The 13,898-nt window shown below is 45.2% G+C and overlaps 1 protein-coding gene across 1 annotated transcript; it reads right to left on the bottom strand.

The window, feature by feature from the left end:
• Nucleotides 1-3,655: 3,655 nt before the first annotated feature.
• On the bottom strand, nt 3,656-8,767 carry CLN5 (CLN5 intracellular trafficking protein). Its single transcript, XM_039365701.1, has 4 exons — nt 8,535-8,767; nt 8,257-8,422; nt 6,905-7,130; nt 3,656-5,687 (listed from the first exon to the last, which is right to left on the bottom strand). Exons 1-4 carry the CDS (start codon nt 8,651-8,653, stop codon nt 5,182-5,184), a joined length of 1,017 nt encoding a protein of 338 aa, XP_039221635.1. The 5' UTR covers nt 8,654-8,767; the 3' UTR covers nt 3,656-5,181.
• Between the last annotated feature and the right edge of the window lie 5,131 nt (nt 8,768-13,898).

The following is a 13,898-nucleotide window of genomic DNA, read 5'->3' on the forward strand; positions in this document are numbered from 1 at the left end:
AGTGTCTGGAATAGCCCTGCTGTAGTGTAAAATGTGACCCCAGAACACATTCAAAATGGGCTGATTTCAAGCTCTGTCTCTTCTGCCAGTCAACCTAAGGTCAATTTGGAAGGCGTTGCAACAACAAAAAAGAATGGCTTTTCAGGTGCAATATCATCCATATCCCTTAAATCCCATTTCAAAACCCTGACAATGTTACAGGACAGCTTTTTAACTCTTTACCAAAATGAATTTTTTTTTTAAATTATAAGTTAGATGTTCCTTCCCATCACACCCTTCATTTGTAGCCTATATGTAAAAGACATTCCATAGCAGTCACCTTCATGATAAACTATGGAAAGAGAAGCAACAGGCTGAGCGAGTGAACGGGTTTAGCAGGTTTTACCCTTCTGTATTAAACTTATTTGTTAAAATGGTTAGGATTCAAAGAGAGCAGGGTGTCTTGCTTCTCCAGAAATAACTCTGGGGCCATTCAGATAGTATTAATTCTAGAGTTCAAACTTTTATTACATATTGCAAAAAAAAACCCACTAGCTTTCCCAATTATGAATTTTGTATTTTAATCCTCCGGTCATTAGAAAACCAACCATTATTGTTTTGTGAAATGTAGAGGCACTTAGCTGCAAATGTTTAATTGTAACATGACTTGCTTGAATAGACTGAGTATATAACATGTAAGCACAATTTTGTCAGGGTATGTGAATGACGTCCATTTAGGAGCTAGATTTAATATAGCGTTCCATGTCTTTGTGAACTGACAATGTACTTAGTTCTGGTTGGTTGATGGTTTTTAAAGAAAACAAAAATAAGTTTACTCGTTTCCCAAGCTTGACATGATTCTTCTTTTTGCTTGTCTTTGTGTGCACATTTTGACAGCTCAAAGGAAGGAACATGAAAAAACATTGGGGAAGGCTTGTATGGTGAATTGCATCACCCCCAAAAGATTTTCTGGGAAGTAAATATCTTTCACCACTGTTTGCATTGATGCAGAGTTTATTGGCAACTGCCATTGCTTACCTTTGTAAACAGGACAAGGCTATAAAGTTTGTTTCCTGTCTAAGAAGAGAAGGACGAAGGGTGACATGATAACAGTGTTCCAATATCTCAAGGGTTGCCACAAAGAAGAAGCAGTCAAGCTATTCTCCAAAGCACCTGAAGGCAGGAAAAGAAGCAATGGATGGAAACTAACCAAAGAGAGAAGCAACCTAGAACTAAGGAGAAATTTCCTGACAGTTAGAACAATTAATCCGTGGAATGACTTGCTTCCAGAAGTTGTAAACGCTCCAACACTGGAAGTTTTTAAGAAGAGATTGGACAGCCATTTGTCTGAAATTTCCTGCCCAAGCAGGGGATTGGACTAGATGACCTCCAAGGTCCCTTCCAACTATTGTTGTTGTTGTTGTTGTGGCTTACGTTCCTACTGTGATCCAGTGTCCAAGAGAGGATGGGGTTCATTTAGCATTATGGAATGGGGTTCAAGATGAGGGATGTGAGTCAAATTTGAAAACTGCTTACAAATTGTTAGGATGATTTCTGCTTGAAGCTGTTCTCTTCAAGGAAAGTCAGCTGATCATCTGATCCTACTGGTTCTTGGGTGTATTTTTTTTTTTTTTACATTTTTTCAGCCGTACCAAAAAGCAGAATGAGAAATTTTCCAGCAAAGACCTTGTAGTTGGGTCAGTTTGTAAACACGATTACGATACTTTTGAGTTTTTGACATAGAGGTATTTTTGCCTCACAGGAAGATTTTCTGGCTAGAAATACTGCAGTACTTAAACCGAGGAAAAGGCAATCTACGAATGCAACAGGAAGTCACCAAAACACTCATTTCTCAATCATACAGGAAAGTGTTTTTTTTCCAGTGCAAACAGGCTAAGGCACTAAGTTTAATTCAATCGTATACTGTAAGGGTAGCATATTGTTCTAACCTATTAAAAATTGTTTTAGCAAATTAGGAGGGAGAAATGTTACTTGTGTGCTTTTCAAATGAAGTAATACATGATAGAATTCAGTCTGGTGATTTCTTATTTAACAGAGATCTTGTCCAGAATGCTGGAGAATTTAAAAGAAAAAGGACATTTTGGGATATGGGAAGACAGAAGACTATATCAACTGATTAAACCTTTGCAATTCATGTCTTGAAACCCAGTATATTTTCCAGGGAAGTAATTGACAACTTCACAGTCTCCAACTTCCACCCTTTTATATTTCCTTTTTTAGTTATGTTTCCAACTCTTCTCCCATCTTCCCACTGGCATCTTAGCTTTGTGCATGGAGGAAGATTAAAAACACTTCTGCTTTGAAACAGGCAAACTCCTGTATATGTTTGAAATGATCCAGGCTACATTAAATGCTCTGTTGATTCTCTGAATTATCAGTTCAAGAAATATATGGGTTGAACAGAGAACAAACAAATACGCCTACCTAATAATTCATACCCTACTTCGGACTATAAATACTAGGTTAGTTAGCAATTAATACAGATAAAATTAAAACTGACAACTACCTTCAGTTCAGTTTTAAAAGGCCTAAGACAGTGGTTCTCAACCTTTTTAATGCTGCGACCCCCAACCGGTCGTAAGTTGAGGACTGCTCAACTGGTCGTAAGTCGAGGACTACTCAACTGGTGCAGCACCGTTTGCAGAATGGGACTTTTGGCAGGCTCAACAGGGCAGAGACAGCCTGGACAATTCCTATTGGCTTTTGAAAGCCAATAGAATTAGACTCTATTCAAGAGAGTCTATTCTATTGGCTTTCAAAAGCCAATAGAATAAAAGGGAGTAGCACAGCTAAGGAAAAGGGGGAAAAATGGCGGACTGCGTTGTTTGGCGACCCCCGTGAAATGGTCGTTCAACCCCAAATGGGGTCCCGACCCACAGGTTGAGAACCACTGGCCTAAGACTAAGCAAACAAATTAAGACCATTTAGAAGAGGGATCTTAAAAAGAGCCGTGGTGGTACAGTGGTTAGAATGCAGTATTTTAGGCTAACTCTACCCCAGTCAGGAGTTTGATCCTGACTGCCTCAAGGTTGACTCAGCTTTCCATCCTTCCAAGATTGGTAAAATAAAGACCCAGATTGTTGGGGGCAAGATGCCGACTCTGTAAATTGCTTAGGAAGGGCTGCAAAAGCACTGTGAAGTGAGACAAGGGCTATTGCTATTAAAATGGAATCTCGTAATGGGTAAAACTGCTTCAATTCATTTTGTCTAGCCCAGGGGTAGGCAACCTTGGCTCTTTTATGACTCGTGGACTTCAACTCCCAGAATTCCTGAGCCACCCATGCTGAGGGGAAAGGGAGAAGTTTCCAAGCTGAGCCATGCTGGCTCAGGAATTCTGGGAGTTGAAGTCCACGAGTCATAAAAGAGCCAAGGTTGCCTACCCCTGGTCTAGCTTAAGAGGGGGGAAAAAAAAGGATTGTTAGCAAAAACAAGAACAAAAAGCCAGTCCCAGGCATTATTTGCCTAAAGCTGCCCAAAGTTGCAGCATCGGTCAGATGAGTGGCATAGAAATTTAATCAATAAATTGTGCATCTCCTTTCTAACTAGACGAGAATTTGATGGGGGGGGGGGAAATATTTTTTTAACTTCTGAACACATTTAGCAGAGGCTTTTGTAAACATAAATACTGGTATATGAAAGATAGGAACTCAAAAAGTATTTCGAAGTCATTTATTTTTCACGATCAAAGAACAATTTAACCTGTGCCAGCTCCCGGTCTGTATAAGTAGTCCCTGTTTAGCAAACATTTGTAGTTGTGGTGATGATGAAAAAGTCACTTTACAACCAGCCTTCACATTTATAACCTACTTTGGGTCTGTCAAGCAAAGGAAAGCTGGAGATCATCAGCAGAGTTATTTCACTTAGCGACTGCTTCACTTAACAACTAGGTTGTGAAGCCCAATTGTGGTTGCGAAATGAGGACTTTCCAGGCACAAATGCAGTTCCTGGTTCTGAGCAATAAAGCGGGGGTGCTGTCAGTTTCCATCTGATGTGAAGGAAAAGCTGTGCTCACCATCTTCTGGAACAGCTATATAAAAAAATGACATTTACACATAGCCTGAAATTTGGAATGATGCTTAATACAGATAGGGTGAAAAATTATTTCCAAAATAGAGGTGCTTTTATTTGGCAATCATTTCACCACAAAAATAGACTGTCCAGCTTGAAAAAAAGAAGTTCCACAGATCCGTTGGCTCTTATCAGAAGAAAGTCAAGACTTGGCAAAGCTTAGCCCTTGTGCACAGTGGCATCTGGCAAGTAATTAAGGCACACAGGTTTTTTCACGGCTGTATTTGTGATTGTCAGAACTGGACAGGAATATTCTGGCGATGGAGGAATGAAATCTTTATAGCTCTCAGCTGCTTCTTTGCAATCATCGCCTAAGACTGCAGAAAATGCACATTTGCAAAGGATCAGGACTGCTGTGCTAAGCTTCTTAGAATTAGATCTCAGGTTAGATAGGATGTGGGAGGAGGAACATTTAATCCATACCAAATATCTATGTATGGCTACACAACCACGTGCCAAAGTTTGCAACCCTCTGTGTACAATCTAGGGAAACATACTTACTGATAACTGAATGTCAAGTACGGAAGGCCTTTGTTAGAAGCCCGTGTACCATTCTCTGTATTCCTGAATGCCACATACAGTCATTCAGGCATGAGTTTTATTTAAGATGTTATAGGATCAATCTTTCAGTCTTCCCCTGAAGAGTTTTACTTGCTTACTTTCTGTGGGGTCCTTGGTGGTCTTTGGGCTTGGTGGTTTTCTTGCAGATGTTTCATTACCAAACTAGATAACATCATCAGTGCTGGCTTAGTGTTCATCTGCCAAATTTGTCTAATGCTAACAGGTTCGAGGCACCTTTGTTTTGGATCCATCCAACCTTCTATAAACTCCCAGCATTTGCCATTCAAGATATTCATCAAGGAAAAGAAAAGCACAATTGTAGCAACTTATCTATTAGACTACAATTCTGATCCTCTTTAGCTTGTGATCCTACTGCATTGCCATCCACCAAAGCCTGATTCCACTGAAACAGACCATAACAGAGGTAAATTAAAGACCCAGTTAAAACCATCTTGTTCCTTATGCTGCAGAAAACCAGAGTTTGACCAGGCAGATCTCATCTGGGTGGGGTCAGCCCACCAAGAGTGGGTTAAAACAGGCGAGAATTACACGTCATAATTTGGTAGCGTTGGAGTTAGGCAGCGGGATTTCTTCATATGCTATTTTCATGTAGGGATATTTCATGGGCAAAAACCAGTATTCCAGATTATAAAACAAGTAAAACCGATGATCCAGAACTACCTCTTCAAGTATCCTCAATAGATTAAGGAAGAACTCCTTCACGGAATGGTAAGGTTTGAAGGGCAAATAGAAATTCCTAATAGCCAATGCCAAGGATTTGTTTCCCCACGGTCCGAAGAGAGTTGTCTCATTGCCCAAGCAAACAGGCTCTCCGCTGAACAGAGTAATGGTTGTGTAATTTGTTTGGATCTTCTTGAAAACGGTCCCCAGCTCAGCCAGCTTCTGGTAGGTTCGTAGTACAAATTTGGAGCATTCATATGCCTCAAACCAGACACGGGAATTTTCTTCTGGGTTGCTTTTGACCGTCCAGGTCTCGTAGTAAATGCCAGTTTCATTGTCGTATTCCACCCATTTTGCCATTTGATTGAATATAGCTCCTAAAAAAAGGGGGGGGGGAAACAGAGTTGTGTTTTAGAAACTTACCTGCACAACTGTGCAGATGCTATTTTACAAAATAATCCAAACTTAGGGGGGTGGGAGAAAGATTTACAACTTTTGCTATTTTGCAGCATCATATTTTATTTTTCGGTAGTTTACCTGGCATCATCGGGAAGGCCTCACATGTTTATTTATAGGTAGCCCTCGACCTACAACAGTTTGTTTAGTGACCGTTCAAAGTTACAACAGCACTGAAAAATGTGACTTATGACCGTTTTTCACAGTTACAACCTTTGCAGCATCCCCATAATCACGTGATCAAAATTTAGACACTTGGCAAGTGGTTCATACTTATGACCGTTGCATCAGCATCCCAGATTCACTTAACAACCCTGTTACTAACTTAAAACCTGCAGTGATTCACTTAACAACGGTGGCAAGAAAGGTCGTAAAATAGGAGAAAACTTGCTTAACAAGTGTCTTGCTTAGCAACAGGAATTTTGGGCTCAGTTGTGGTCCTAAGGCAAGGATTACTTGTATACCACCCACATCCACTGGCAGAGAGGTGCAAGGATAGGTGTAGGTAGGTAGGTAGGTAGGTAGGTAGGTAGGTAGGTAGGTAGGTAGGTAGGTAGATAGATAGATAGATAGATAGATAGATAGATAGATAGATAGATAGATAGATAGATAATAGATGGATAGATAAGAGATGACGGCTGAATGGATGGATGGATGGATGGACAGATAGATAATGGATGGATAGATAATAGAGAGATAGATAGATAGATAGATAGATAGATAGATAGATAGATAGATAGATAGATAGACAGAGACAAACAGATACAGGTAGATAGATAATGGATGGATAGATGATAGATAGATAGATAGATAGATAGATAGATAGATAGATAGATAGATAGATAGATAGATAGATAGGCAGGCAGGCAGGCAGGCAGGCAGGCAGACAGACAGACAGACAGACAGACACAGGTAGATAGATAATGGATGGATAGATAATAGATAGACAGACAGACAGACAGATAATGGATGGATGGATAATAGATAATAGATGGATGGACAGATAAATGATAGATGGATAGATAATAGATGGATAGATAGATAATACATTATGGATGGATGGATAGACAGACAGACAGATTTCAGAACACAAGCAGCAGGTAGCCACTCATCTATCTTTGGTCAGCTATCCGTTTACCTGAAATTGTAGCCACCTGGACCAGGGTGCCATTCTCCTTCCAGTGGGCGTCATCGATCCCTTCATAGAAACAGGCCGCCCCCTGGTTGCACCAGAAGGGGGCGGGGTCCTCAGGCCGCAGGTGTGGGAAGGTGCAGTTCCCAAGCTGGAAAAGCTCGTACCATTCCATTGTGTAGTTCTTCCCAGTCAAGGAGCTTCTGAAGCCCACAGCATCGTGCATGATTTTCTGGGAAAGAAAACAAACAACGGGCTACAGAGGCGGACCAGTGAGCTAAGATTTTCCTCCCCCCCCCCCGCCCAAACTCAGGGAAAAGCAAAGCAGCAAATATTCCATCCAGGGGCATTAAAAGCTGCAAAGTTCCCAACACAATCAGCGTTTTGGTTTCTAAGAAAAAAATATGTGTTTCCCGAAATCTTTCCTAATCTTTGGTTCCGCTCCCCTCTGGGAGCCATTTGGCCTAAGAGGATGCAAGACTTGAGGGCATAACTGGCACCAAGTTGTGGCTTATTTAAGCAAGAGATCCCAAGTTCAAATCCAGCCCTCTAGCCAGGAAAGCCGGCTAGATGACTTCGTCCAGTCCCCCTCTCTCAGCCCAACGTCATAGGGTTGTTGTTGTAGGGAAGGGTGGAGGAGGAAGGTGTGGTGAATACGTTTGCCACTTGATTTGCAAAAATTAATAAAAGCGGAATACAAATTAAGTAAATAAATAATGTCTTTGTTTCCACGCTGAAATTTTACCCGCTGGCTGTGGAATTCTGGGAGTTGAAGTCCACAAGTCTTAAAGTTGCCAAGATTGGGGGCTCCTTGTTATAAGGCAGTGGTTCTCAACCTGTGGGTCGGGACCCCATTTGGGGTCGAACGACCATTTCACAGGGGTCACCAAACAACGCAGTCTGCCATTTCCCCCCCCCCTTTTCCTTAGCTGTGCTACTCCCTTTTATTCTATTGGCTTTCAAAAGCCAATAGGAATTGTCCAGGCTGTCTCTGCCCTGCTGAGCCCGCCAAGTCCCATTCTGCACCAATTGAGTAGTCCTCGACTTACGACCAGTTGAGTAGTCCTCGATTTACAACCAGTTGGGGATCGCGGCATTAAAAAGGTTGAGAACCACTGTTATAAGGGGATCAAAATCATAATGGGGGGGAAAAAAAAAGAACTTTTACAAACTTCTAAGTGCCTAATCTCTCCCGCCCCTAAAGCAACACTCAAAGCCTCCGCGGAGCTCCTGCGCCTCCCGGGAGAACGCGAGACCCCACCCAACCCCATCAACCTCGGGATTTTTACCCCGGGATGACCTCGGAGGGGCAAGAGCGGAGCGGGATGGGCTCCAACCCCAACGACAAACGGTCTTACCAGGTGGCCCAGGAGCCCTCCGTACTTAAACTCCCAGACGGGAGCCTGCAAGCGATACACGGCCAGGACGTCCGTCTCCCGCATCTCCGGAAAGGCAGAGCCGCTCGGGCAAAAGGTGTAGCGCGCCTGGCAAAAGGGATCCGGCCGGGGACGGCGATCGAAGCGCCTGCGGGACGAGAGAAGCGTCACCGGGGGGCGCAATGGCAGCCCCGGCTCGAAGGGCTTTGCCCGCTGCCTCCCAGAACCCAGCCCGGCACTGCTTCGGCCCCGATACTCGCCTGTAAGGAACCGGCCAGCGGCCCTGGCCCTCGCAGGTCTTCGCTCTGCTGGCGGGCGGTTGCAGCAGCGGCAGCAGCGGCAGCAGCAGCAGCAACCGGGCCACGGTCGGCTGCCCCATCCCGGCCGCGCAAGAGACCAACACCGGTCCGCGTTGCGCAGCGGCTTCTGATCTTGCTTGCTCCCGCCGTCAGCTGAGCAGGGCCCGGGAGTCACGTGACCCGGGAGAGGGCGGGGACGCGCCCCGCCGTCCCCTGAGATCAGCTGGGGGAGGATTCCTTTGCAGGCTGCCCCAGCGGGGACCGGAGGCTAAACGGAGGGATCTTCAAATTTGGCCCTTTTATTGACTTGTGGACTACAACTCCCAGAATTCTTCAGCCAGCGTGCCTGGCTGAGGGAATTCTGGGAGTTGAAGTCCACCAGTGCTAAAAGGGCCAAGTTTGAAAAGCCCTGGGCTAAAACATACCAAGAACAGTCGGGGGAATTGGCGGGAAAAGCGCAGAGAAGAGCAAGAAAGATGATTAAGGGAATTGGAGGCTTAAACATACTAAGAAGGGTCGCAGGAATTGGGGTAGGCAACCTTGGCTCTTTTATGACTCGTGGACTTCAACTACCAGAATTCCTGAGCCAGCCATGCTGGCTCAGGAATTCTGGGAGTTGAAGTCCACAAGACATAAAAGAGCCAAGATTGTCTACCCCTGGTCTACTTTAATGAAAAGGAGGGAGCGACATGATAGCAGTGTCCCAAATGACTAGTCCTGATCTCTATTTCTTAAAAGTTTCCAACGTATTTAAGTCTTAGAGCACACCCAATCCACACAGCTAAGGCAAGAGATGATTAGGAGGCTGGAGGCTAAAATATATAAAGAACTTTTGCTGATATTGGGTATGACTAGTTTAGTGAAAAGAAGGACTGGGGGCGGGGGTGTGATCACAGTGTTTCAATATTTGAGGAGCTGCCATTAAGGAAGATAAGGTCTTCTACAAAGCAACAGAAGGCAGGACAAGAAGCAATGGATGGAAACCAATCAAGGAGAGAAGCAATCTAGAACTAAGGAGAAATTTCCTGACTGTTAGGACAATCAGTGGAACACCTTGTCTCCGGAAGATTTAGGTACTGCATCACTGGAGGCTTTTAAGAAGAGATCAGAATAGAGCTGGAAGGGACTTTGAAGGTCTTCTAATCCAACCCCTGCACAAGCAGGAGACTCTACCATTTCAGCAGTGCTTTTTTTTTTGTCATAGAACTCACTGAAATGGAGTTCCAGCACCTTTTTTTGACAGATTTTCCAAGTTTTAAAAAATAACTTTTGAAAATTTGATGTTTGGTCCACATGGACTTGAATCGCCCTGTTGAGCGTAGCAGGTCTGTGGCAAAATCATTAAAACGGTGCATGTGGCTGCTTGTGTGTCAGTCCAATGCATGAATACGTCGTCCGGCTGCTTGGCTTGTGGCACTGCTCGGCTTGTGATGGGTCGTGTGGTCGCGTGCTGAGTGCTTACTGCGAGCGACGATTGTTATGTTTGTTATACAACTGATGTGTGTGGGTATGTGTACAGTGATTGATTACATGCGAAACGTAAATAAAACGTTAACAAGATGTGAGTAAAAGCCTCCAGTGATGGAGCATCCATGACTTCTGAAGACAAGCTGTTCTACTGGTTAATTGTTCTCGCTCTCAAGCCGTTCTACTGGTTAATTGTTCTTACTCTCAAGCCGTTCTACTGGTTAATTGTTCTCGTTCTTAGGAAATTTCTCCTTAATTCCAGGTTGCTTCTTTCCTTGATTAATTTCCATCCATTGTTTCTTGTCCTTCCCTCTGATGCTTTGGAAAATAAGTTGACCCCCTCTTCTTTGAGACAGCCCCTCAAATACTGGAGAGATTGGAGAACAATGTGTGTGAAAGGCTATAGAGCAGCGGTTCTCAACCTGTGGGTCGTGACCCTTTTGGGGGTCGAACGACCCTTTCACAGGAGTCTCCTAAGACCATCGGAAAACACATATTTCCGATGGTCTTAGGAACCGAGACACTGCTCCGCATCCGTCTCCACACGGCCTCCTCCATTTGCAGAAAGAGAGAGAGGCACTTTTGCTTTCCTTCTCTCTCGCTTTCTCAGGAGGACTTACCTCCTGCAGGACTCCTGATTGGCCCTGCACCCGGGTGCCCCACCCCCTGGGAGAAGCGCAGCCAGGGCCTCGTGGCCTTTGAGCCGCCCGGGGAAGTCCCGGGATCCCTGTTGGGAGCGTCCCACTGGAGGCTCCGCTGAGCGGGCCAGCCCTCCCGCAAGCCATGGACCAAGGGAGACCAGCCACTGCAATCCCTAGCTAGCCCGACCATTGGACCTGCTGACCAGGAAGGCACGCCGGAGTCCAGGCTGCCAAGAAGGAAGAAGGAGATTCAGCAAAGGTAGGAGAGGAGAGTCGCCTCCTGGGGCCCAGCGCTGGCAGCAGCTTCCTTGCCATCCTCTTCCTCCTCCCCTTCTTCCTCCTATTGCCCCCAAAGCGGCTCGGGCGGGCACCGGGAGGAAGAGGGGTGCCTGGGGGGAGCAGCTGGGCTGGCGGAGGGGCTGGCAGGCCGCGCGGCACCAGCCCCCACCGTGGCTTCATCGAATGGGTGAGGCCGGGCAGTGCGGGGGCGGTGGGGACGGCGGCAGCAGTTTTCTCGCCCTTCTCCTCTCCTTCCTCTTGCTGCCCCCAAAGCGGCTCGGGTGGGCGCCGGGAGGAAGAGGGGTGCCTGGGGGAGAGCAGCCGGGCTGGCAGAGGGGCTGGCGGGCTGCGCGGCACCAGCCCCCACCGCGGCTTCATCAATGGACGGAGGACGAGGCTGGGCAGTGCGGGGGCAGTGGGGACCCTCGACGATGCAGCAGCAGCTGCTGCTGCCGTGGCCGCTACCTCCTATCCTGCTCCCCCTCTCCGCCCATTCAGCTGAGGACATGGCGGAGGCCAGGCCGGGGGTGGTGGGGACCTCCGACGATGCTGCTGTAAGAGAGAGAGAGAAAGAGAGGAAAGAGAGAGAGAAAGAGAAAGAGAAGGGAAAGAGAGAGAAAGAGAAAGGGAGGAAACAGAGAAAGAGAGAGAAAGAAAGAAAGAAAGAGGAAAGAGAAAGAGGAAAGAGAGAAAAAGAGGAAAGAGAGAGAGAAACGGGCAGAGGAAAGAAAAAGAGGAAAGAGGGAGAGAGAGAAGAGAGAGAGGAAAGAGGGAAAGAGGAAAGAGGAAGAGAGAGGAAAGAGAAAGAGAAAGAGAAGAGAGAGAGAGGAAAGAGAAAGAAAGGAAAGAGAAACAGAAAAAGGAAAGAAACAGGAAAAGAGAGGAAAGAGAGAAAGAGAGAGAGGGAGGAAAGAGAGAGAGAAGAGAGAGAGGAAAGAGAAAGAGAAAGAGGAAAGAAAGAGAGAGAGGAAAGAGAGAGAAAGAGGGAGAGGAATGGCGCTTCTCCAACCAGGTTGGGCAGAGCCGGCGGAGCGACCTTCCTGCCCCCCCTCCCCGGCCAGCTAGATGGGGGGTTGGGGGTCACCACAACATGAGGAACTGTATTAAAGGGTTGCGGCATTAGGAAGGTTGAGAACCACTGCTATAGAGTTTCTTGCTTCAGCAGGAGGTTGCACTAGACAGGGGTAGGCAACCTTGGCTCTTTTATGACTCGTGGACTTCAACTCCCAGAATTCCTGAGCCAGCCACGCTGAGGGGAAAGGGAGAGGTTTCCAAGCTGAGCCAGGCTGGCTCAGGAATTCTGGGAGTTGAAGTCCACAAGTCATAAAAGAGCCAAGGTTGCCTACCCGTGCACTAGAAGATCTCCAAGGTTCCTTCCAACTCTGTTATTCTGTTATATTCCTGCCCACCAGAGGCGATCCGGAGGTTGGATGGACAGTTGCAGGGACCTGTGCAGCCTTTTTATGCCACTGCAAAAACTATAAATCGCACAGAAGAATTTTGCTGCCCTTCCGGCAAAATGTCCATCTAAGAGTAATAAAGCATTTTTTGGTGAGAAATAATCTACCTGGGGTAGAAAACAAACCAGGTTTTGCTTCCGTGTTAAGCTTTAGGAAGCTCGGATGTGTTTCTGCAGAAGAATCTGGATTAAATAATATTGTTTACCTTTCCATTCCTTCCTAAAGAGGATGTACACCTTAGCTGGGTGGATTTAATTCAGAAAAATACCCAAATTTTGTGGGAAATCAAACAGAAATTCCATTGACTTCATGTCTGTTTCTCCTAGTGCAGGGGGAGGCAACCTCGGCTCTTTTATGACTCATGGACTTCACCTCCCAGAATTCCTGAGCCAGCATGGCTCAGCTTGGAAACTCTCCCTTTCCCCTCAGCGTGGCTGGCTCAGGAATTCTGGGAGTTGAAGTCCACGAGTCATAAAAGAGCCAAGGTTGCCTATCCCTATCCTAGAGCATGTTATTCACTCATTCATTTATTCATTCATTTATATATATACATACATACATCCCGCCTTTATTAATTATGCAATAAAGTCAAGGTGGTGAATGTATCCAATACACCTCCCTCCTCTTATTTTCCCCCTAACAACAACCTTGTCAGTGGGTTCGACTGGGAGAGAGTGACTGGCCCATGGTCACCCAGCTGACTTTCATGCCTAAGGCAGGACTTGAACTCGGGGTCCCTTCCTTTCTAACCTGCCGCCATAGAAAGAGCTCAGAAATAAAAAGGAGTGTGATATGTAATTTTGAATATATACTGCTCAAAAAAATAAAGGGAACACAAACGTATAGGATCCTATACGTTTGTGTTCCCTTTATTTTTTTGAGCAGTATATATTAGCAAGAAGAAGGCTATTGAGTGATTAATTAACATATTGTTTATGAGAATTAACTATTTTCTATTATTGTTAAATACATGAACCCAAACATTATGCTGTTTGCTAAATATTGAGAATGCTACTTGGAAAAACCCCAGCCCCAACCCTAACCTTAATCCTAACCCTAACCTAAATCCCAACCCCATCTTATTCCTATTCCCCATGAAAACTAATAAAATCTATACAAAAAGAAAGAAAGAAAGAAAGAAAGAGCTCAGAAATAAATGAGAACAATCCAGACGAAAGTGGTTCTTATTACAGAATATTTATAAGAAAAGCCAGCACTCTTACACACACAGGCTGACTTCTTAGATAATAAAGGGCATAAGTGCAACGAGAACAACAATTCGTCTCCAGGCAAGGGTTGCTAATAACAAGTAGACCTTGATTTACGACCACAATTGAACCAACATTTTTGTTGCTAAGCAAGACCGTTATTAAGTGAGTTTCCCCCCATTTTACAACCTTTCTTTCAACAGTTATTAAGTGAATCACTGCAGGTGTTAAGTTAGTAACATGGCTTCCCTATTGATTATGCTTGTCAGA

The sequence above is a fragment of the Crotalus tigris genome, unplaced genomic scaffold, assembly GCF_016545835.1.
Source record: "Crotalus tigris isolate CLP2741 ecotype Arizona unplaced genomic scaffold, ASM1654583v1 scf7180000017596.1218436, whole genome shotgun sequence".
Taxonomy (NCBI): Eukaryota; Metazoa; Chordata; class Lepidosauria; order Squamata; family Viperidae; genus Crotalus; species Crotalus tigris.